Raw genomic sequence first — 24,132 nt, forward strand, 5'->3', positions numbered from 1 at the left:
CAAGGCATATCATAATAAAACTCGTAAAGAGTGAAAACCAAGAGAAAATCTCTTAAGTAGCCAGAGGAAAAAAGATAAAACTTCCAAAGGAAGAGCAATAACACTGACAGCTTAGTTAACAACAGAAATGATAGATGGCACATGACAATGAAAAATAATTTCTTTAAAGTGCCCCCCCAATAGTCATATATCCATCACTTAATGATGGGGATATGTACTGAGAAATGCATTGTTGGGTGACTTTCTCATTGTGTGAATATTATAGACTGTACTTAAAGAAACTTAGATGGTATAGCCTACTACACACCTAGGCTATATAGTATAGCCTGTTGCTCCTACGCTACAAACCTGTATAGAATGTGACTGTACTGAATGCTGTAAGCAGTTGGACCACAATGGTAATTGCCATGTGTATCTAAACTTAGGTAAACATAGAAAAGCATAGTAAAAATATGATATAATCTTATGGGACTGTCGTCATCATGTGTGGGACTGCTGTCATCATGTATGCAGTCTGTCATTGACTGAAATATCTATGCAGTGCATAATTCTTTTTTTTTTTTTTTTTGAATCGGAGTCTCACTCTGTCACCTAGGCTGGAGTGCAGTAGCAGTAGCACACTCATGGCCACTGCAGCCTCCACCTGCTTGGCTCAGTGATCCTTCCACCTCAGCCTTCCAAGTAGCTGTAACCACAGGCATGCACCACCATGCCTGGCTGATTTTTTGTTTTTATTGTAGAGGTGAGGTCTCGCCATGTTGCTTAGCTGGTCTCGAACCCCTGAGCTCAGGCAGTCCTCTCACTTCTGCCTTCCAAAGTGCTGGGATTACAGGCATGAGCCACCGTGCCCAGTGATGCAGTGCATAATTCTAACTGTTAACTTCGAACTCTATATTCAGTGAAAACATCCTTCAAAAATCAAGGGTGGAATAAAGACCTATGCAGACAAACAGAAAGTGACACCTTGATGCCAGCAGGCCCACACTGTACTATGCTGTAGTAGTGGATGTACTACTGTATTTTTGTATCATCACCAAAATACAGGAAGTGATGAATAACGATGGGAAGGATAAATAGGCAGGTAAAACTTAATACACATTATTATCTAATTCATAGTCTCTATTCTTATTTCATCAATTGTCTCAATAATGGTGTTTGAAGAAAAATTATTTTCCCCTTGAGTTCAGAATTCACTTCAAGTTTACATCTTACATATAGTGTTCAAGTCTCTTATTCTTTGTAAAATCTGAAACAGTATGACATTTTTGAAATGTGCAGGTCTGTTACTTTGTCAAATGATCCTCAGTGTGGATTGTCTGCTTAGCTATGATTAGATTCAGGTTATATGTTTTTGGCAGTAATACTACATAAAGTAGTGTTATGTTCTTCCCAGTAATCGTGTCACATGGCACATGATGTGATTTGTTCCTTTATTGGTGATGTTAACTTGAGTTACTTGTTTATGGTTGTATTCATAGATTAATCTGTTATAAAATTATGATTTATGCCTTTGTAACTAATAAGTAATTTGATGGAGAGTACTTTGAGATTACTTAGGTATTTTTTTCTCATCAGAAGTTAATGTCTTTTCTGTTGCAAATGACTACAAACTTAGCAGCTTAAAACAATCCAAATTTATTATCTCACAGTTCTATAGGTCAGGAGTTTGGGCTATAGACCCGGGTTCTGCTCTGGGTGTTAGAAGGCCAAAGTCAGGTGCCATTAGGACTATGTTCCTTTCTGGAGAATCTGTGGAAAACTCTGTTCCCAAGCTCTGTTCCCATTCTGGTGGTCGGCAGCATTCAGTTTCTTATGGTTATAGATCTGAGGTTCATTTCTCACTCAGTGTTGGCCAGGGTGTCTCTCTCAGCTCCTTTCAGCTGTTCTCATTTCTTCTCACATGACTCCCTCCATCTTTTTTTTTTTTTTTGAGTTGGAGTCTCACTCTGTCGCCCAGACTGGAGTGCAGTGGCCGCTCCCGGCCACCGCAGCCTCGACCTGCTGGGTTCCGGCAATCCTTCCGCCACAGCCTTCCAAGTAGCCGGAATTACAGGCATGCACTACCACGCCCAGCTGATTTTTTTATTTATTGTAGAGATGAGGTCTCGCTGCCCAGGCGGGTCTCGAACCTGCGGGCCCAGGCAATCCACTCACTTCAGCCTCCCAAAGGCGCGGGATTACAGGCTGAGCCACCAAGCCTGGCGACTCCCTCCATCTTTAGAGCCACCAGTAGTACATCAAGTCTTCCTCATGCTTGGAAGCTCTCTAACTTACCCTTTTGCTTGCTGCTTCTGCTGCCTTCTGCTACCAGCTGGAAAAATGTTTCTACTTTTAAGAACTCATGATAAGATTAGGGCCCCCTTCCTCTCACCTCCTCCTGATAATCTCTCATTTTTAAGGTCACCTGTGCCATATTATATAACACACTCATGGGAATGATTTTTCATCAAATTGGCAGATTCTGGGGATTAGAGGTATGGAATCTTGCGGGCCATTTCCAGAAATTCTGTCAGTCACAGCATCTATTCATGATTCTTGACGGAATCATTTGTTACTATGATAGATTCAAAGTAGTTATGTCCTAATCTATCATCCTTCTTTGTTAGCTGATACATTACTTTAAGGGAAGGGCTTATGTTCTACCCTTTCTATTCATTTATTTATATTGGTATATACTAATAATTCATTAATATTCTCTTACTATCATTCTTTCTTTCTTTTTTTTTTTTTTGAGTTGGTGGTCTCACTCTGTTCACCTGGGCTGGAGTGCAGTGGCATGATCATGGCTCACCGCAGCCTTGACCTCCTGGGTTCAGATTCAGATGATCCTCCTGCTTCTGCCTCCTGAGTAACTGGAACTACAGGTGTGCGTCACCATGCCTGGATTCTTTATTTATTTATTTATTGTAGACACAGGGTCTCGCTATGTTGCCCAGGCTGGTCTTGAACTCCTGGGCTCAAGCAGTCTTCCTGCATTGGCCTCCCAAAGTGTTGGGATTGTATGTGTGAGCTGCTGTGCCCATCTCATTATTTATTTCTGTGCTCAAATTGTGCAAGGCTTAGCTACTGGGAGCCCCATCTGGATGGCTCCTGCTGAACTTTTATCAAGTCCTCATCATTTCTTGAGCACTTTCTTATTTTTGACCCCCACAAGATGTTCAAGGCTTTCTTTCCACTGTCTTTTTTCCAGCCCTAGAATCCATTATTTCTCCTGGGAGTTCTGATCTTTTTTAGTGGGATGTGGTATTTAGAAACCAAAATCAGGATACACGATGTGCTCATTGCTACCAGGATTTCTTTGCTTTCAGATTGTTTTACAGAGAAAGCTAGTGATATGTGTTAAATTTTCATGAGTTGGTATTGATCCTTTTAATTCTGATTTGCTACCACAGTCTTCATTCTAGTTCTCTTATATATATATATTTGAGTTGGAGTCTCACTCTGTTGCCCCGGCTGGAGTGCAGTGGCATGCTTACGGTCACCCCAGTGTCAACCTGCTGGGCACTGGTGATCCTTTTGGCTCAACCTTCCAAGTAGCCTAAACTACAGGTGCACGTTACCACACCTGGCTAATTTTTTTATTTTATTATAGAGAAGAGGTATTGCCAAGTTGCCCAGGCTGGTCTCGAACCCATGGACTCAGGCAATCCACTCGCCTGGGCCTCCTAAAGTGCTGGGATTACAGACTGAGCCACCAGGCCTGGCCCCTTTTTTATATTTTTAATTTCTTTCTCCAACAGAAGGAAGCCTGACTCCCATCATTCTCAATTTATGTACTCACTGTCTCAGTTCTCATTATAGCTGTATAGTTTCAGAATTGCTAACCATTCCACCACATTAAGGAAGCATAACTATAGAGTTCAGTACTTTTTTAAAGTTCTTTTTGTCTTTAGAATGAAGTTACATTGTCAGAGTTCTTTGTTTACTAGTTAGATGAGGCATTCTAGTAGTAGTACAGTAGCTCCAATTGGACAAACAGATACTGCTTACAAATAACAGTTATAAATTCTGGGCAACATATTGAATGAACTAGATAATGATAAAAAGCAGACAAAATAGAGAGTAGTTGACACATGGAAGAAAGAAATGACAGTGGCTGAATTCCCCGTTGTTGAACCTGAAGGATCCAGACAGCTCCATCTATGGTAGTTAAGACTTGAATAAAAACCTGCAGTCTTATTGGATGTGGTGTCAAGGAAAAACTAAGGAGACCCCAGCAGCTATAGAGTGAGTGGGTAGATCCCATCTAGAAGAGACTCACAGAGTGGGGACCTCAAAGTCTACAAAAAATTCTACCCATAGCTCTAGCTGAATTGCCTAAGCTCAGTCCAGATTTCAGGCAGCCAAGTTAAGACTGAAAGAACAGAACAAAGCTTTCAGCTGTTTGCTACTACAAGGTAGACAGAATTTGGAGTTTGATTTCAGGTAAATTAACTTATCTGTTGTAACAAAAGTGTCACCTTTCTGGAGGAGCATAACAGAATGCAGTGCCTTTACTGTATCTTTCCCAGTGGGTAGTAGTATTCAGCCCAAAATACTAGATAGATGAAGACTGGAGGTGCTCCAAAGGAAATGGGATCAAGAGAGACCAACTTAACATGTTGAAATTAGCAGATAAGATTTTTTTTTTTTTTTTTTTGAGTTGGAGTCTCACTGTGTCGCTCAGACTGGAGTGCAGTGGCCGCTCCCGGCCACCGCAGCCTCGACCTGCTGGGCTCCGGCGATCCTTCCGCCTCAGCCTTCCAAGTAGCTGGAACTACAGGCGCACGCTACCATGCCCGGCTAATTTTTTGATTTCTTGTAGAGATGAGGTCTCACCAAGTTGCCCAGGCGGGTCTCGAACCCGTGGGTCCAGGTAATCCACTCACCTCAGCCTCCCAAAGGCGCGGGATTACAGGCTGAGCCACCGAGCCCGGCTGCAGATAAGAATATTAAAGTGTGATTATAACCATGCTCAAGTATAGAAAGGCAAATATGTTCATAATGAATGGGCAGATAAGAAGTTTCAGTGCAGAAATAGAAACTAAAAACAGCAATTTGAAATTCTAGAACTGAAACTTTTAATTTCTGTGTAACAAGTCATTGTATTTAACAGGACATTCGAGGTAGCAGAAGTGTTAGTGAATTTGATGATAGACCAAGAGAACCAATAGAAATTAGCCAATCTGAAAACAGAAAACATTAAATTGTGTACAGAACAACATGCTCATCGAATCCTTTCTCCAAGAAACAACTATAAAATTGGATAATTATCCACCAAGCACATGTGAAGAATAGGGATGTTTAAACCATACTTGGAGGAAAAAAAGGAGGCAATAGAAACTCTCAGTCAGCCTAGCGTTTTGCAGTTATCTATATATACTAATCTTGTATTTCCTTAGATTTTTACCAAAGTATTTCAAGTTTTGGGGTGCTATTTTAAATTCAATTACTTTTAAATTTCAGATTCTACTTACTCATTGCAGGTATATAGAAATTCAGTTGACTTTTTTATGTTGACCTGTTATTCTATGAACTTGTTACTTCTAGGCATTTTCCCCCCTTGTAGATTCTTTGGGATTTTCTGCTTAGACAATCCTGTCACCTGCAAATAGGAACAGTTTTATTTTTTTCCTTTCTACCCATAGGCCTTTTAATTCATTTTCTTGTCTCATTATACTGGCTATGGCTTCTTGTATTTTCCAGTATTATATTGAAGAATAATGATAATAGCAGACATCCTCTTAGTGTTCCCAACCTTTTTATCAAGTTGAGGAAGTTCCTCTCTGTTCTTAGTGTTCTGATTAATTTTTTACACTGAAATTTTTATTGAGTTAATTGTAGATTCACGTGAAGTTGTAGCAGTTAATACAGAGAGCTCTTGTACAGTTTGCCCAGTTTCCCTCAATGGTTACATTTCACAGAACCGTAATATTGACATTGATAAAATCTACCAGTCTAATTAAGATTCCCTCAATTTTACTGGTACTTGTGTGCGTGTTTGTGTTTATTAAGTTCTGTACAATATTGTTACCTTGATTGTTTCATGTGTCCACCACCACAGTCAAGATAACTATATAGTTCCATCACCACAGGTTTCCTTATCTTACTCTTTTATAATCACACTCACCTTCATCCCCCATCCCTGCCTGGCAGCTACTAATCTGTCCTCCATTTTGAAAATTTTGTCATTTCAAATATGTTATATAAGTAGCCTTGTACAGTAGTAACTTTTGGGGATTGGGGTTTTTTATCCAGGTTGTTGCATCTATCAATAATCTTTTCCTTTTTATTGCAGAGTAGTATTCCATGGTATGGGTGTACAGGTAGAGTATCCCTAATCCAAAATCTGAAATGCTCCAAAATCCATTTTTTGAGGACTGACATGATGCTCAAAGGACATGCTCAATTTGAGCATTTCTGATTTCAAATTTTTGGATTAGAGATGCTGAATTGGTGAAATGTAAGCAAACCAGTAAAATGTGAATGTTTCAAACCCCCCCAAAATCCAAAATTTGAAATACTTCTGGTCCCAAGCATGTCGAATAAGGGTTACTCAACCTATACCACTATTTGTTTAGCCATTCTCCTATTTGAGCCAGGGCTGATTTCAGATTTGGGTTGCTGCAATTAAAGCTGGTGGTAAATATTTGTGTACAGGTTGTTGTGTGAACTTAAGTTTTCTTTTTCTTTTCTTTTGGTAGTTGGAATCTCTGACACTCAGGCTAGAATGCAGTGGCATGCTGACAGCCACCACAGCCTTGACCTGCTAGGCTCAGGTGATCTTTCTGCCTCTGCCTTCCAAATTACTGGAACTACAGCCATGCACCACCATGCTCAACTAATTTTTTTATTTATTGTATAGATGCGGTCTCGCCAAGTTGCCCAGGCTGGTCTCCAACCACTAGGCTCAGGCAATCCTCTTGCCTCCACCTCCCAAAGTACTGGGATTCCAGGCGTAAGCCACTGTACCTGGCAACTTAAGTTTTTATTCCTTTGGAATATATGCCAGGAGTACAGTTGTCAAGTCATGTGATACTTGCATGTGTGTTTATTTATTTTAAAAATCAATTAATTATTTTAAAGGTGTAGAGTACAATTCAGGATTAGGTATACAAGTGGTCACATGTTAATTTTTAAAAGAAATGTATAAGCTGTTTTTAGAATGGCTATACTTGTTTATAGTCCCAGGAAAATATATGAATGGTCTGATTTCTTCACATCTTTACCAACTTTGGTGTTAACACTAGCCATTTTGATAGATATTGGTATCTTGTGTGTGTATGTGTGTGCGCACGTGTACACGCACGCATGTGCATGAGCATTTTTTTTTTTTTAAAGTTGGAGTCTCACTCTGTCGCCCAGACTGGAGTGCAGTGGCTACTCCCGGCCACTGCAGCCTCGACTTGCTGGGCTCCGGCGATCCTTCCGCCTCAGCCTTCCAAGTAGCTGGAACTACAGGCATGCGCTACCACGCCCAGCTGATTTTTGATTTATTGTAGAGATGAGGTCTCACCAAGTTGTCCAGGCGGGTCTCGAACCCGCGGGCTCAGGCAGTCCACTCACCTCAGCCTTCCAAAGGCACGGGATTACAGGCTGAGCCACCAAGCCCGGCTTGCATGAGCATTTTAAGAGACAGGATCTCACTCTGTTACCCAGACTGGAGTGCAGTGATGTGATCCTGGCTCACAGTAGCTTCTCAAGCGATGATCCTCCTGCCTCAGCCCCTCAAGTAGCTGGGAATATACGTACACACCACCATGCTTGCCTAATTCTTTCTTAAAATTGTTTGTAGAAATGGGATCTTGCTATATTGCCCAACTTGGTGTCTAATTCTTGACCTCAAATGATCCTCCTTCCTTGGCCTCTTAAAGTGCTGGGATTACAGGCATGTGCCACCTTACCTTACCTGTTTTCTTTTATTGTGGAGTACTACGTGTCCTTTTAGTTATTATTTTAGAGACTGAGTCTTACTCTGCTGCCCAGGCTAGAGTGCAGTGGTGTGATTACAGCTCTTTGCAACTTTGATCTCTGGGGCTCAGGGGATCCTCCCATCTCTGCCTTCCAAGTAGCTAGGACTACAGGCGTACATTATCACTCCCAGCTGCGTTTTTAATTTTTTTGTAGAGATGGAGTCTCACTGTGTTATGTAGACTGCTCTTGAACTCCTGACTTCAGTGATCCTCCTGACTCCCAGGGTACTGGGATTTCAAACGTGAGCCACCTTGCTCAGCTTCATTGTGATTTTAATTTGCATTTCCCTAATGGGTAATAACATTTTTAATATCTTTTTTTTTTTGAATTGGAGTCTCACTCTGTCGCCCAGACTGGAGTGCAGTGGCCGCTCCCAGCCACCGCAGCCTCGACCTGCTGGGCTCCGGCGATCCTTCCGCCTCAGCCTTCCAAGTAGCCGGAATTACAGGCATGTGCTACCACGCCCGGCTGATTTTTTGATTTATTGTAGAGATGAGGTCTCGCTGCCCAGGCGGGTCTTGAACCCGCGGGCTCAGGCAATCCACTCACCTCAGCTTCCCAAAGGCACGGTATTACAGGCTGAGCCACCAAGCCCAGCTTTTAATATCTTTTAAAAAAATTTTGAGTTGGAGTTTCACTCAGTCTCCCAGACCAAGTGCAGTCTTGACCTGTTAGACTCAGATGATCCTTCCACCTCAGCCTCCCTATTAGTGGGGACTACAGGCATGAGCCACCATGCCTGGCTAACTTTTATTTATTTATTTTTTTATAGACACTAGGTCTCACCATGTTGCCCTGGCTGGTCTTAGACTTCTAGACTCAGGCAATCCTCTTGCCTTGACCTCTCAAAGTGCTGGGATTACTGGCATGAGCTACCGTGCCCAGCCTAAGTGTCTTTTTAAAGATATAATTTGTATATCGTACAATTCACCCATTTAAAGTATGTAATTTAATGGTTTTTAATATATTCACACATATGTGCAACCTTCACCACAGTGAATTTTTTAACTTTTGTTTGAAGTCAAGAATTTCACTGTGTCGCTCAGGCTGGAGTGCAATGGCAGGGTCACAGCTATCACAGCCTCAGCCTGCTGGGCTCAGGGAATCCTTCCACCTGAACCTTCCAAGTAGCTGGAATTACAGGCATGTGCCACCATGCCCAGCTAATTTTTTGATTTGTTGTAGAGATGAAGTCTCACCAAGTTACTCAGGATGGTCTCGAATCCCTGGGCTCAGGCAGTCCTCTCACCTCTGTCTCCCAAAGTGCTTGGATTACAGGCGTGAGCCACTGTGCCCAGTCTAGAACATTTTAATCACCTCAGAAAGAACTTCCCTAAAATTTAGCCATCGCCCCTCTACCCCCTGCTCTAGCAATCACTACTCTATTTCTTGTCTTTATAGATTTCCCTGTTTTGGACTTTCATATGAATGGTGTCATATAATATGTGTTTTTTTCTGACTAATTAATTTCACTTAGCATAATGTTTTCAAGGTTCCTCAGTGTTGTAACATGTATTGTAACATAACTTTATTCCTTTTTATGGTCAAGTAGTATTCCATGGTATGTATATACCACTTTTGCTCATCCATTGATGGATGTTTGCCTTGTTCCCCCTTTTTGGCTGTTACAAATAATGGTGCTCCTAACATTGGCGTACAGTGTTGTGTGTAGCCATAAATTTTCGTTTCTCTTTGGTGTATTCCTAAGAGTTGAATTTTAGAATGAGCTTGTTAATTTCCACAAAGAAGTCGGCTGGGATTATGACAGAGATTGCATTGTATCTGTAGATTGGTTTGGGGAGTATTGCCATCATAAGAATGTTAAGGCCGGGCTCGGTGGCTCAGCTTGTAATCCCAGCACTTTGGGGGAGGCCAAGGTGAGTGGATTGCCTGAGCCCACGGGTTCGAGACCAGCTCGGGCAACTTGGTGAGACCTCATCTTTACAATAAATCAGAAATTAGCAAGGCATGGTAGCGCGTCCCTGTAGTTTGGGCTACTTGGAAGGCTGAGGTGGAAGGATCATGGGAGCTTGGCAGGTCGACACTAGGGTGGTCGTGAGTGTGCCCACTGTACTCTTGCTGGGGTGATGGAGTGAGACTCCAATTCAAAAAAAAAAAAAAATTATTAAGTCTTCCAATTCATGAACATGAGGTATTTTTATTGATTTGGGTCTTCTTAATTTCTTTAAGCAATGTTTCACAGAGTATATGTTTTGCATTTTTTGGTTAAATTTATTTTATTTTTGATTCTTTTGTAAATGGAATTTTCTTAATTTCATTTTTAGATCATTCATTGCAAGTGTATAGACATACAATTGATTTTTGTATATTTGTAGGGATTTTGGACAAATGAGTGATGACCTTCATCCACCATTATAATGTCATATAGAATAGTTTCACTGTCCTGAGTATCCTCTGTGCTACACCTATTATTCATTCTTTTTTTCACCAGAACCACCAGTAATCACTGATCATTTTTCTGTCCCCATAGTTTGTCTTTTTCAGAATATCATATAGTTAGAATCATATGTTTGTAGCCTTTTCAGATTGACTTCTTTTACTTAGTGATATGCATTTGTTTTCTCCATCTTCCTTCATGACTTGATAGCTGATTTCTTTCTAGCATCAAATAGTGTTCCATTGTCTGAGTGTACCACAGTTTGTCCCTTCACCCTCTGAAGGACATCTTGGCTGCTTCCAAGTTTTGGCAATTATGAATAAAACTGCTTGCAAATATATTTATTTAAGCAAAATGTTTATATAAAATAAAGATGTTCATGAACGTCTGTAGAGATTTTTTGTGAACATATGTTTTCAACTCTTTTGAATAAATACAAAGAAGCAAGATCGCTGCATCATGTGATGAGAATATTTTGTTTTTAGGAAACTGCTGAACTTCCAAAGTGACTGTACCGTACCATTTTGTATTAGCATCAGCAATAAATAACAGTTTTTGTTACTCTACATCCTTCTTACCAGCATTTGATGTTGTCACTGTTCTGAATTTTGACTATTCTATTTAGGCATGTAGAGGTAGCTCATTGCTTTACTTTGCAGTTCCCTGATGACATACATTGCTGAGCATCTTTTCATATTTTTACTTGCTTCTGTATATCTTTGGTGAGATGTCTGTTCAGATGGTTTTTTGCCTAGGTTATTTGCTTTATTATTGTTGAGTTTAAAGTGTTCTTTGTTTAGTTTAAATATTGTCCTTTATCAGATATATATAGAGATTTTGTCCCATTCTGTGGTTTGTCTTCTGATTTGAAGTTTTCTAGTATTCTGTTGACTTTTGTATCTATACTCATAAATTATATGGTCTTTAATTTTTTCTTTTTATGATATCTTTTTAGTATCAGGGTAATAATACTGGTCTCCAAAAATAAGTTGGGGGAAGTGTTCTCTCCTTTCTTTTTTTTTTTTTTGAGTTAGGATCTAACTCTGTTGCCTAGGCTGGAGTATAGTGGTGCAGTCACAGCTCACTGCAGCCTTGACCTCCTGGGCTCAAGCAGTCCTCCTTTCTCAGCCTACCATGTAGCTGTAACTACAGGCATGCACCACCATGCCTTGCTAATTTTTGAATTTTTTGTAGAGACAGGGGTCTCACTATGTTTCACAGGCTGGTCTTGGAACTCCTGTGCTCAAGCAATCCTCCCACCTTGGCCTCCCAAAGTGCTAGGCTTACAGGTGTGAGCCACCACGCTTGGCCTAAATCGGAAATATCTTACAATATTTATAAATTACAGTAGAAAGTGTTTTGAGACCAAAATGCTCTTTATAGAAACTTAATGCTTTATGAGGTGTTAATGTATAAAAGGAGAGTGATTCTAGTGAGAAAATTCTTCTAGAAATATTTTAATGTGAAGTAATGTTTTACCAATACTGCCATACTTCATAGCCTGAAAATGGGTTCATAGGGTTGTAGATATTGGTGTTATTATTTGACAATGTATTGAAGAGATAATGTTATTTATTTCTTTTTTAGATAAAGTCAGTGGTTCTGGCAATAACTCTGATATGATGGAAAACAGCAGGGAAGAAGTAAGAATACTTTGAAGCATTTTAAAGATGTTTATTAACTACTAATAACCAACTTCAAGTATATATGTCATTAGATTGATTCTAATTAATACTTGTATGTGTTTAAGGCTACTGTTATACTCAGTTGTCATTATAATACTTCTGTTTGGTAGTTTTCATTTGGAGAAGGTGTTCATTTTTTTGTTACTGTTGTGATTCACTTCAGCAGTTTACCTAAAGTCAGATAACTGAAGGCTTGCTGACACATATCTATTTAATTGTCATTATATTGCAATAGTGGTATTTGAATTAGACATTACAGGCATGAATCCATGATTCTGAGATCTCTCAAAACTTGGTATCCACATTCTTCTAAACATTATCATAACAACTCATACTAAGGTCCCTCACCTGATACACAGGTCTACAAACTATGGTTTTGGGATTTTTTTTTTTCACCTAGTGTAAAAAACTGAATCTAGTATATTGATTATACTGGCAGAAACAAGTGTAAGTGAGTATCTCAAAGCAAGCTGTATGAGTTACTCCATGCCATATGTTAGCATAGAGAAGAATGATACATTTTTAGATCCTTAAAACTCCCTGTCTCTATTGGGATCTGGATAGTTCTACACCTTTGTTATATCTTTGTTGACTGGGGGTCAGGATCATGATACAGCATTGTATTTCCCCAGCATGCAACAGCAGCCATTTTTAAAAAAATACAAATTTAATCTTCAGTAAAATAAATCTGGCAATAAATGAGAATTCGTTTTTGAAATTCCTTTTAGAAAAATATTCTAGTCATAGGCATAGTATCTTATTGTATCACTGTATCAGTGATCTCGCTACAGGGAAATAGTTAATTGTAGGGATGTTGTTTTGAGAGTTTTACTCACCTTTGTATTTATATCTCACGTCTAGGGAACTAACTCTTCAGAAAAATCCAAATCTTCGGGATCATCTCGATCAAAGAGGTTGGTTGATGTTTAAGGGAAAAAATGTTATTTTCTTTTTCAGATTATTTTCTGTTTCTTAAAATATCTTTTTTCCTATACTTACTGCGAGCACAATTGCTCTAAGTCAACTCTTTTATGCAAATACACATATTCTAAAATGAGCAGTATAATATAATGAATCCTTATGTATCTATCACCCTTGAACAATTATTCATTTCAACTTTGGATTTTAAAGGAATTTTTAGAAGGTCTTATTATGTATTAGTGTCCCTTGCAATGTGTAGTTCATTTCTTTAGATAATGTATATGCTTAAAAAAGGAGAAAAGGAGAAATGTTGGATGCCTCATGAAGCAGCAGTATGTTTTTAAGGGTTGTGTGTAATTGCCTAGGGTAAGGAGTTAGGTAGTTATTATAGTTGTAAGTTATAAGGAGATTAAAGAGTGGCTAAAAAAAAAGAAGCTCAGGCTGGGCTCGCATTTTGGGAGGCCGAGATGAGTGGATTGCCTGAGCCCCTGGGATTCAAGACCATCCCAGGCAATTTGGCAAGACTTCATCTCTACAATTAATTGAAAATTATCTGGGCACAGTAGCACGCGCCTGTAGTTCCTTCTGGCTACTTGGAAGACTGAAGTGGAAGGATCACTGGAGCCCAGCAGATCGATGCTGGGGTGGCTGTGAGCGTGTCACTGCACTCCAGCCTGGGTGACGGAGTGAGACTCCAACTCAAAAAAAAAAAAAGAAGAAACTCTTTTTGTGCTGAATTGTCAAAGCAAGTTGTATGTAAGGACTGAAACTACTTCCTATTATACTATAATGTCTAACATTCTTATTAGAAGTTTACAGTTTAGTCTATTGGACTTCTGTTGTTTCTGACCAGTGGGATTGTCTCTTAAGCTTGGTTAAGCTTACTTGTTGTTAACTTACTCTCTAAAATAGTGCTTCTTCTTCTTTTTTTTTTTTTTTTCAGTTGGAGCCTCACTCTGTCACCCAGGCTGGAGTGCAGTGGCATGCTCATGGCCACTGCAGCTTCAACCTACTGGTCTCAGGCAATTCTTGCACTTCAGCCTTCCAAGTAACCAGAACTACAGGCATGCACCACCACGCCCGGCTAATTTTTTTTTTTTAATTGTAAACATGAGGTCTTGCCAAGTTACCCGGGCTGGTCTTGAACCCGTGGGCTCAGGCAGTCCTCTCACCTTGGCCTCCCAAAGTGCTGGGATCATAGGCATGAGCCTCCACTCCCAGCCCTTTTTTTTGGGGGGGGTGCGGTTAGGATCTCACTCTGTGTTGCCCAGGCTGGAGTGCAGTGGCATGATCATGGCTCACCGCAGCCTTGACCTCCTGGAATCAGGCAGTTGTCCTGCTGCAGCCTCCCGATAGTTGAGACTACAGGTGCACGCCACCATGCCTGGCTAATTTTTATTTTATTGTAGAGACAAGGTCTCACTATATTGCCCAGGCCTGTTTTGAACTTCTGGGCTTAAGTGATCCTCCCACCTCGACCTTCCAAAGCGCTGGAATTTTAGGCATGAGCCACTGTGCCCAGCCTGAAGTAGTGATCCTTAAAGATGAGTGCTCTTCAAGATCTCCCTCAAAGCTTTTCAGACTTTTCAGAATGCACATACTCAGGTTCTACCTCAGATCTGCTGAATCATATTTTTCAGTGATACAGTATATATAGATTTATTCTTGCCTAAGTGATTCTGATGTGCATCCTCATTGAGAGCAGCTGCTTTATCTAAACATGTTACTTATGTTATTTATCTTTGAATGTTGTTCCAGTTCTCAGAAATGTCCATAAATCTATGAACTTAATTATTTCATAGGAAACCTTCAGTTGTAACCAAGTATGTAGAATCCGATGATGAAAAACCTTTGGATGAAACTGTAAATGAAGATGCTTCTAATGAAAATTCAGAAAATGATATTACTATGCAAAGCTTGCCAAAAGGTAATGTGTGTTAATTTTTTGTATGAAGTTAAAGTTGAAATGAATTTTTATATAGCATTGACATATAATTGGATCTTTATTAGTGTTAGCTATATATGAAAAGACTAATCTTGGCATTTTATTAGTGGTTGTCGGGAAATGTGTAAATTATGTGGTAATGATAATGTGTTATTTATAATATTCATTTAACTTTTGAATATAACAAAATCTATTTTTTTCTTTCCATTGAGTTTTAGAACAGTGAGTTTAGTTCCAAAATTACACTTGAATGTGGAAATGGGTTTAAAAGTTTAAAATAGGCTTTGGTTCAATAAATGTAAATGTGCTTGATTTATACAGAAATACAATGACTATTCCTGAAAACTTAAAAAAAGTCTTCCTGCATTCTTAAATTCCTTAAGGCTAAAACCCTAAGTTAACTATATAGATTTAGTTTTATTTTATTTTATTTTTGAGTTGGAGTTTCACTCTGTTGCCCATACTGGAGTGCAGTGGCCACTCCTGGTCACCGCAGCCTCGACCTGCTGGGCTCCAGCAATCCTTCTGCCTCAGCCTTCCAAGTAACTGGAACTACAGGCACACGCTACCTCGCCCAGCTAATTTTTGATTTATTGTAGAGATGAGGTCTCGCCAAGTTGCCCAGGCAGGTCTCGAACCCGTGGGCTCAGGCAATCCACTCATCTCAGCCTCCCAAAGCGCGGGTTTACAGGCTGAGCCACCGAGCCCGGCTGATTTAGCTTTATTTATTGCTGTTATCTCTTTTTAAAAAACCTTGCCACATACCTCTCAACTATTGCGGTTCTAACCATAAAACCTTATTAATAAGATTGGGGGAAAAAGCCAAATGAAAATCTTGGACTCTTATAGCCCATGTCTGAGATCAACATGACTAGATAAGAGACTGACAAGGGACTTGGTAATTTCACAGTGTTGCAGAGAGTCAAAATCAAAAATTTTTCTCTTTGTTAAATAATATGTTCTAGTCTCTTAACACATTTTTCAGATTTGTTCTCACAGGTCTTTTATAGAAGTTTAGTAAACCTTGTTTCCCTGTCTTTGTTTTTATGATACATTTTAAAATTAGGGAAGTTTTAAAAATATGTTGGGTAGGAAGAATGGGGCTTTGCTTGACTAGGTTAAATTACAAGTTACGAAAGGTGAGGAGTTAAATGAGAAAAGGAAATGAATGAAAGAAGAGATAGAAGGAAAATTGAAGGACTTACCATTTACTTGACTTCGCTAATCATCTCTGACAATTTTATATAATGGTTTTGATGATTGAGGGCAGAAACGACTAACAGAGGAGTCTAAGTTCCATAGGCATTGACTCACTGTGTTTTTACATTCTCAGTGGTTGTCACTGGGAGCGTTTATGATGTAAGAACTAGGAATTCAGACCTTTCTTTTCATGGTACTGTGAAAAAGTCTTTGATGTTACTAACTTGAACTATGCTTAATTTTGTCACACCAAAACAAAAATAGACCTATTTTATAAGGTGAAATCTGAGTAGTTATTATTGTTATAATAATATATTGATTATGTATAGGCACCAGACTTTTACAGAATTAACTCCTTTAATCCTCAAAACACTGCTGTAAAGTAGTTATTGTTTCTCCTTATAGAGATGAGGGAACTAATTCAGAGCTCAGGGAACTTTTTCAGCTTTAAATTGAGAAGCTAAGATTTCAACCCAGGTCTGCCTGAATCCAAAGCTAGTGAGTGCTCTTTCCACTCTGATGCTTTGCTTCCATTTAAAGACGAATCTTCAGGAAGAATTTAATTTTTTTTGTTAATTTAAAATCTTTAGCTGTTTTCAAATTCTGGAGTCTCTCTTCAAATTTTGGGACTTCTCTGAGAGTATATACATGAAATGATTGCTGTGGGAATTGTTTAAATTTACCGCAATCTGTAAAATCTCAGTCATCTATGTCTTCTTCCTCGTCCCCCACCCCCTTTTTCAGAGACTCCAATTAATTTAACAACTGGATGCTATAACTTGTCAAAATCTGCTTGTTGAATAACATAAACCCATGTTTCAGAGAGAGCCCCTGACAGTGATCTACTTTTACTTTCTTAATTGTTGCCAATCATGGCAAGTTACTACGCCCAGCAATGTAGGTCAACAGTGAGACCTGGACCCTTTTTTACTATGCCTAATTTATTTGCTCTTAAGAAAATTAATAAAAACTTAAACTTCCTCCTCAATTCACATGTTTTATAGTTAAGAAAGGACATTCTTTTTTAATGTATTTCCATAGGGATCAACAAATGATCTCATTCTATAATTATTAGAGCACTTTAGCTTAAGTGTCTTAATCTTCTGTTGAAACTTTTAAGGGTTTTTCAGAGTAATGAAGCTTTGACATGTAAGTTAGGAAATACTACGGAATAGGTATAGCAGTAATAGAATGAAATTCATTGTGTCCCCCGCCCCCACACCTCTCTTCCAGCATTATAAAACAACTTAAAAAATCTTTTTCTGAGTTTATGATTTGAATTGTGAGAAGAATAGGATGTCTTTTATAAAATTTTTCCCTCTGGACCACTAAGTTTATAAACTTAGCATCAGTGTTCATAGTCGTAACAACTTTTGTGATAGGCACTATAAAATTCAGAACTGGGCTGAGGCTTTCTATTTGATTCACACATTTCTGTTATAATCAGTTCATAACACTTCCCCCTCCTGCTTTTATGAACTATGTTTCAACAAGTAAACTGTTGACACCTGGCCCTTTTACTATTTCCCTGTTTTATTTTCTCTTGTGAGGACCTTATACAAATATTGAAAGCTTGAAACAAACAAACAACAATGTACCAGCAATGTTGGCTTTATCTGAACTGAAGTCTTGTACTTCACTTGCACATTTCATATGTGTAATGGTTTTTTAAATGAAATCATTCTAGGTACAGTGATTGTACAACCAGAGCCAGTGCTGAATGAAGACAAAGATGATTTTAAAGGGCCTGAATTTAGAAGCAGAAGTAAAATGAAAACTGAAAATCTCAAAAAACGCGGAGGTAAATACAAGTGAAAATGAAACATGAGTTTAAATTGATGTTTATGACCATATTGGAAAATATAGATGTGCTTACTAAAAATACCTCCACTTTTCTGCCCATTGTTTACTGAAAGCACTACTTAAAAATAACTTCTGTTTCTCTCTGAGCTCTGAAGCAGAAAAGGTTAAACACCATTTATCAAAGCACCTTTGCCTTCAGTGGCTATTAAGTTATCTCAAGAAGCTTAGTATATCCTTCTTCCACATATTAGTTTTTTAATACCTATATACCAGAATACTATGTATGCCCCCCCCATCCTGAAAGAACTTGAGATTTGTGCAAAATCTTGTCTATGGCCTTCAGGTAACTTTATACATATTTAGAACGTTGTTACATAGAGTAATAGACATCTGCATTAGTATTGCCTGGGGTACTCAAAAATGCAAGTCCCTTGACTCCTAACAAATTAGAGTTTTTGATGATGAGGTCAAGAATGTGCTCCAGTTTGTTCTTATGTATACTAAAGTTTCAGATCTAAGAATAGCAATGTGGAGATGAGTAAAAAGGAGAAGGGGGCTAGAGATGATAACCTTCCCTCCATCTGCCTGAACCGCCTCTACCTTTGTCTATCCTCACTTAAACAGACAACCATATTGCCTAACCGTCTATAGAAAGTTAACCTCATGAGGATTTGTTTAGAAATCTGTGAGAATGGGCTGTGTGTCCCATTTGTTTATGTGTGATTTTTAAATAGTGCCTGTATATACTTTTTGGGCAGATTAATAGAGCCAGAATTTGTAACTACAAAAGGAATGAATCTCTGAAAGATAGAACATTACACTAAATTTCTAAATAGAAGTGTAATGAAAACTTGTCTATTGAATATTCATCATGTTATATAATTGTCAAAGAATAGTGAAGTTTTTATATTGGTGAAATTTTGTATGATTTTTATTTCAGTGTTATGATTGTCTTGATGAAACTAGTAACATCTGTATTATAAATATTATGTATATCAGTTTTCAGATTGAATAAATTTGTTAGGTTGTTGGCAAAAATCAAGATAATGTTTAGTCTTTTGTCCACAAGGGGATGCTCAATCCTTTTTGAGCTTAAGGGATATTTTTTTGGAGACTCTAGTTCATAGTAGGGAAACTGTCATTGCAGCAACAGAGTTCCTCAAGGCTAAGGTGGTTTTCTTAACACATAAGAGAATCAACAAGTAGAAGGTGTTGATAAGAATCAGTAGCAAGAGTTTCTTTCCTCTGATCATGGGTTCTCTAGTGAAGACAGACAACACTGCATTATGTTAAAAATTGATGTCTAAGTATCTTATGGGAAGAGACAATGGAGCAGTCAATGTCTAAAATGTGCATAGGGGCTGAAAGGAGAATACAAGAAGAACTATTATTGTTGGCGGGAGTATTTCTAGTGCCACTTCAGTATGCTGCTGGTCTCAGATGATGTATTTCTGGAACATTTTATTGAGTGTTCTGTGTAAGAATGTTTATATCATGCCTAATTTAAGGGAATACATATATTTATAGCCATATAACAGCACTTAACTCTTCCATGTTTATTTTTGTCTTAATTATTTGCTTTGTCTTTAAATTGTTAGAAATCACAGGAAATTTAATTTTAGGTTTACTTATATACACATATATGAATAAGCTAGTATTCTGAGGTACTGAATTGGTATAGTTAATATTCAAATTTTTTAGGGAAATTAAATTGAAAATTGAAGTGTAATTTAGGAAACTGTCAAGAATGAAAATTTAGATATCATATTGATTTGGAATACTATTACAGCACAAAAATATAGCTAAAGTGACCATTTCACGAGCCACTTTTAAAAAACACATATCCCCAGTTTGTTAGAAAATATATCTTACACCTAACTTTTCTACATGGCACAATGATTTTGCTCTCTCTTTAAAACCATCAAAATTTATTGAGCTCAGAAATGAAAATGCCTCTTTTCATTTATACACTGTGTTATTATCTTAGAGATATTTCATAACTAAAAATTTTAAACATACATGTACAGAAACAAGTACATAAAGTAACATTTCAACATTTTACCATATTTGCTTCAGATCTCACTTAAATAAAATATTGGTTCAGTCCTACTCTCATCCATTTCCCCTTCTTCCTACCCCACAGGTAATGATTATCTTGACGTTTTATGCATGTGCATGTGTATGCATGTTTTTCTATGTTTCCTATATATGTATTTGTTTATAAAACATTTATTTTTCATTCAAAGATATACAAACTATTATTCTGTATATATCCTTTCTCTGGGAATATTTCCTCTTCAACATTGTTTTTGAACAGTAATCCATGTTAGTAAATTTACGTCTAGTTTGTTTATTTTTCACTGCTCTGTGGGATTCTGTTGTATGAATAAACCACTATTTATCCATTTCCCAAATAGTAGGTTATTTCCAATTTTTCATTTTCTAATATTTAAAATTTTCTAATTAGTGCTGCAACGTATGTCTTCATATATGATTCTTTGTGCACACATGGGAGAAACGCTCCAAAGGACCACCTAGTTTTGTTTAATTTTTAAGTGATGTATGCTCAAGAGCACAAAGAATATGCTTAACAAATATTATTTAACATTGGATGAACATTCAGACTCTACCTTTTATTTATCATGTTAGTGTATTTGAATGAAATTATTATTTGAAATGAAAAAGTACACTGTGTATTTGTTTCTGTTAAAACAAGTACAGATTATATGAATACCCAAGATCAAACACCAAGGTAGAATAACAGAATTTAAAATAAAATATTAACTACATATATAGTAAGCCTTCAAATTCTCTTTTATCTTCTCAAAAATGATGATGATGTCCTTATTCATTAACATTTTTAGTTTCTGCAAATAAAAATATTTGTGATAATGTTTGGGTCCATAGTACTTTGGATCTTAAAACTAACAAAAATAGAAAATTAAATGGTGAGAAATGTATATGGTGTTTTCTCTTTTATTCAGGGATAGAGACAGTTAAAAAGAAGTCTGAGACATTTCAGTTCATTGGTTTATGGGTGGGAATGACTGTCCGTGTTTTTAAAAAGATTTTTCAGATGATTCTAATGTTTAGCTCAGGTTGTAAAGTACTGCCTTAGCACAAATAGGGACACGAGGGAGGCAGGAGAGGTTTCCTCTTAGTCTTTTTTGTCTTTTTCATTTTCTTTTTTAAATTTAGTCTACATTGGCTTGGATTTATTTACTTATTTTCTCTCAGTCTTTTCTGTGTAGGTTATCCTGAACCTGTTTCTCAGCAGACAATGCAGAACTGGGCTCTCTGCCTTTTACCCCTAGCCATTCTGATATTTTGGTGCCAAGATAGATATTCCTACAATCTTTTACTTGTCCTTATTTGGAAATAGTAGGCAGTGTTGATATGGAGTGGGCAGTGGAATTGATATAGAAAGTTAATTAAGCAAGTTAATGGGGATCATGAATAGTATTGAAGTAAATATTAGGAAGGAAATTGGTAATATCATAAAATTACCAAGATTTTACATACTGTGTTTATTACAATCTGTGCAGATAGTTCCACTTTCAGAATAAAAACCTTTATGGCATACCTAACTTAAGTGTAGATTGCAAAATATCTGTTCTATATATGTCACTTTCCCATTCTGTAAGAATTGATACTGAATTTATTTGCAAAACAATAGCAGCATGAAAAAGAGCTCTTGATCTCTACTTTTAGAAATTCTTTATGGAGTCTCTTAATGTTATATCAAGTTGTTGTAAGAAATGGGGTTTGCATCTGTAAAAGGAAATAAATGAGGATTTGTAACTTGTGACTTGTAAACGTTCTTGTGTTTTTAGTAAGTCAATAAAATTTATTTATCTTTTAAACTTGCGTCCAAATGACATTCTTCCAAGGATTATAAGGTATTTCATTTCCAATACAAATGTTACGTAATATTGACTAAAGTAAATATCTTTATCTGTGTGCATGTAAATGTGTGAATAATGGTCACTCCTTTCTCCTAGAAGATGGGCTTCATGGGATTGTGAGCTGCACAGCTTGTGGACAACAGGTCAATCATTTTCAAAAAGATTCCATTTATAGACATCCTTCACTGCAAGTCCTTATTTGTAAGGTATGTAATGATCCACTGATAATTCATACCACAAATGTTGAACGTTTACAGTGTGCCAGACCTCTGAGGGCACAGTCATGAAGAAAGACAGAAATGTTGTCTGCCCTTGGAGAACTTCCATTGTAAGAGGGAAGATAGATGTACAAAAAGCCTGATGATTTCCATGATAGAGGAAATACTGTGATTATGAGAGCAGACAGCAGTATTTATAGCCTGTGTAAGTAAGACCTGGGTTGGTGGCTTTCTAGTAAGCTGATATCTGAAACATAGATAAGAATTAGCCTGGTAAGTGGGAGTAGTTCTGCATGTTCTAGGCAGAGGCAACATGGTATTCAAGGACCAGGACTGGTAGCTGAAGGAGAGCCTGGTATGTTTGAAAACCACAATAGTGGATGTGCACACACATGTGTGTTTTATAACCTTCTCTCTTCAATATCTGACTTCCCCAAATCTAAACTCTCTGTGTGGAGCAGTGTTTTGACATTAACTTGGAGATAATAGAATTTTAAATATCAAAATTAAGGTTATGGTTTCCTCAATTCAAATTCCTGCTAAGATTAATTCTGTGTTTCCCAATAAAAAGCTGCCTTTGAAATGTAGAGACAAGCCATGTTTTCCTTGGAGTTCTAGCACGGATTTTGGATAGGTTCAGGTCTGCTTCAATGAATTAAACTTTACTTTTTCCTTTAGCAATTTTTGTCCCTCCTTTGCGTGAATTCAGTTTAGCCAAAGACCTATCTAGGGTACATGTTATAGTGTCTAGTTTTAAATTGTGACAGTAGACTCTCATATTGTTGAATTTGTGACATGCATTCCCTTTCTCTTTTCTTATATGTGATTGCTTTTTTTCAAGGACTGGTCTGTGGAGCTTAGGCCATTTTTTAGACCTAGAAATGAAATGAAAATAGTTTTCATCAGCACAGAACCTTCCCTTTCTGTAGTCCCATCGGAAAGGAGTTTGAAGTCAGTCAGACCTGGATCTGATTAACAGCTTTGCCTAGTACTAGTTGTATGACGTTAGATTTATTTACATATTAATGAACCTTAGCCTTTTCTGTCATAATATCTTCCACCTTGCATGGTAAGTATTTTGAGATCTAAAGATAATGTAGATTAGTTGTTTTGCTCTGTACATAGTACATGTTTTTATACGGTGGCTATTTTTATTTACTTAGCTTTTAAAATTATTTATTTATTTATTTAATTGATTTATTGTAGGAACGAGGTCTCGTCAATTTACTTGGGCTGGTCTTGAACCCGCGGGCTCAATCCACTCACCTTGGCCTCCCAAAGTACTGGGATTACAGGCTGAGCCACTGAGCCTGGCCTTAAATTTTTTGTTTTAAAGATCAGGGTTCAGGGTTAAGTATTACAAATATTCATTATGCAGGTACCCTTGTTGATGAGGTATGCCCTCCCCCCACCGCAGAATCCCATTATTGCCAACCCCCCCACACACAATTTCCCACTACTGACAATCCTTTTCTTACAGTATTACGACAGTTGTTCAAGGTTCACTTATGAGTGAGAACATGTGTTACTCAGTTCTTTGTTTCTATGATAGATCACTTATTTTGTCCTTTATGGCTGCATAATATTCCATTGTGTATATGTACCACATTTCTTTTATCCAGTATATGGTGACTATTTGGTACCAACATCAAATACATTTGTAATGTAGAACTTTAGTAGCTAGTTGTATGAGACCAGAAATTTACTAGAATTTTTAATAAACTTTTATATAATGAATAGTGGTGTTTGATTATATGGAAATCTATTTCAAGGAATTAATTCTTGAGATATTTTGATGTCTGGAAAATGCTAGTATTGGGTAGTGTGGTGGTTTTGCTTTGAGCCTCTAAAACACACACATATTTTCTTTTTCAATTATTTTAAAAAGTGAAGTTTTTAATCCTTTATGAATGTGACCAATTTTGAATAAAATTTTCCCTTCCGCTTTTCTTTTAATAGAATTGCTTTAAGTATTACATGAGTGATGATATTAGCCGTGACTCAGATGGAATGGATGAACAATGTAGGTAGGTAATAAATCAAGATGAACTAACATTCAGTGTTACCTAGTTTTTGAGAGAATTCTTACACAGTCTTAGATCCA

General features: G+C 37.6%; 1 protein-coding gene across 7 annotated transcripts in view; it reads left to right on the forward strand.

Annotated features, from left to right (window-relative positions):
• The window catches only part of ATRX (ATRX, chromatin remodeler), a 237,710-nt gene that overhangs the window by 50,513 nt on the left and 163,065 nt on the right, over window positions 1-24,132 (forward strand). For 3 of the 7 annotated variants that reach the window (XM_008071841.1, XM_008071842.2, XM_008071845.2), the window contains exons 3-8: window positions 11,939-11,994; window positions 12,898-12,950; window positions 14,760-14,884; window positions 17,790-17,903; window positions 21,907-22,016; window positions 23,988-24,055. In XM_008071841.1, the coding sequence (XP_008070032.1) occupies window positions 11,939-11,994; window positions 12,898-12,950; window positions 14,760-14,884; window positions 17,790-17,903; window positions 21,907-22,016; window positions 23,988-24,055 (526 nt within the window). The remainder of the gene's footprint in view (window positions 1-11,938; window positions 11,995-12,897; window positions 12,951-14,759; window positions 14,885-17,789; window positions 17,904-21,906; window positions 22,017-23,987; window positions 24,056-24,132) is intronic. The other 4 variants (XM_021719488.1, XM_021719489.1, XM_021719487.1 and 1 more) reach the window with 3 other exon arrangements.

Source organism: Carlito syrichta, unplaced genomic scaffold (assembly GCF_000164805.1).
Source record: "Carlito syrichta isolate Samal-C Ts95f unplaced genomic scaffold, Tarsius_syrichta-2.0.1 Scaffold314761, whole genome shotgun sequence".
NCBI lineage: Eukaryota > Metazoa > Chordata > Mammalia > Primates > Tarsiidae > Carlito > Carlito syrichta.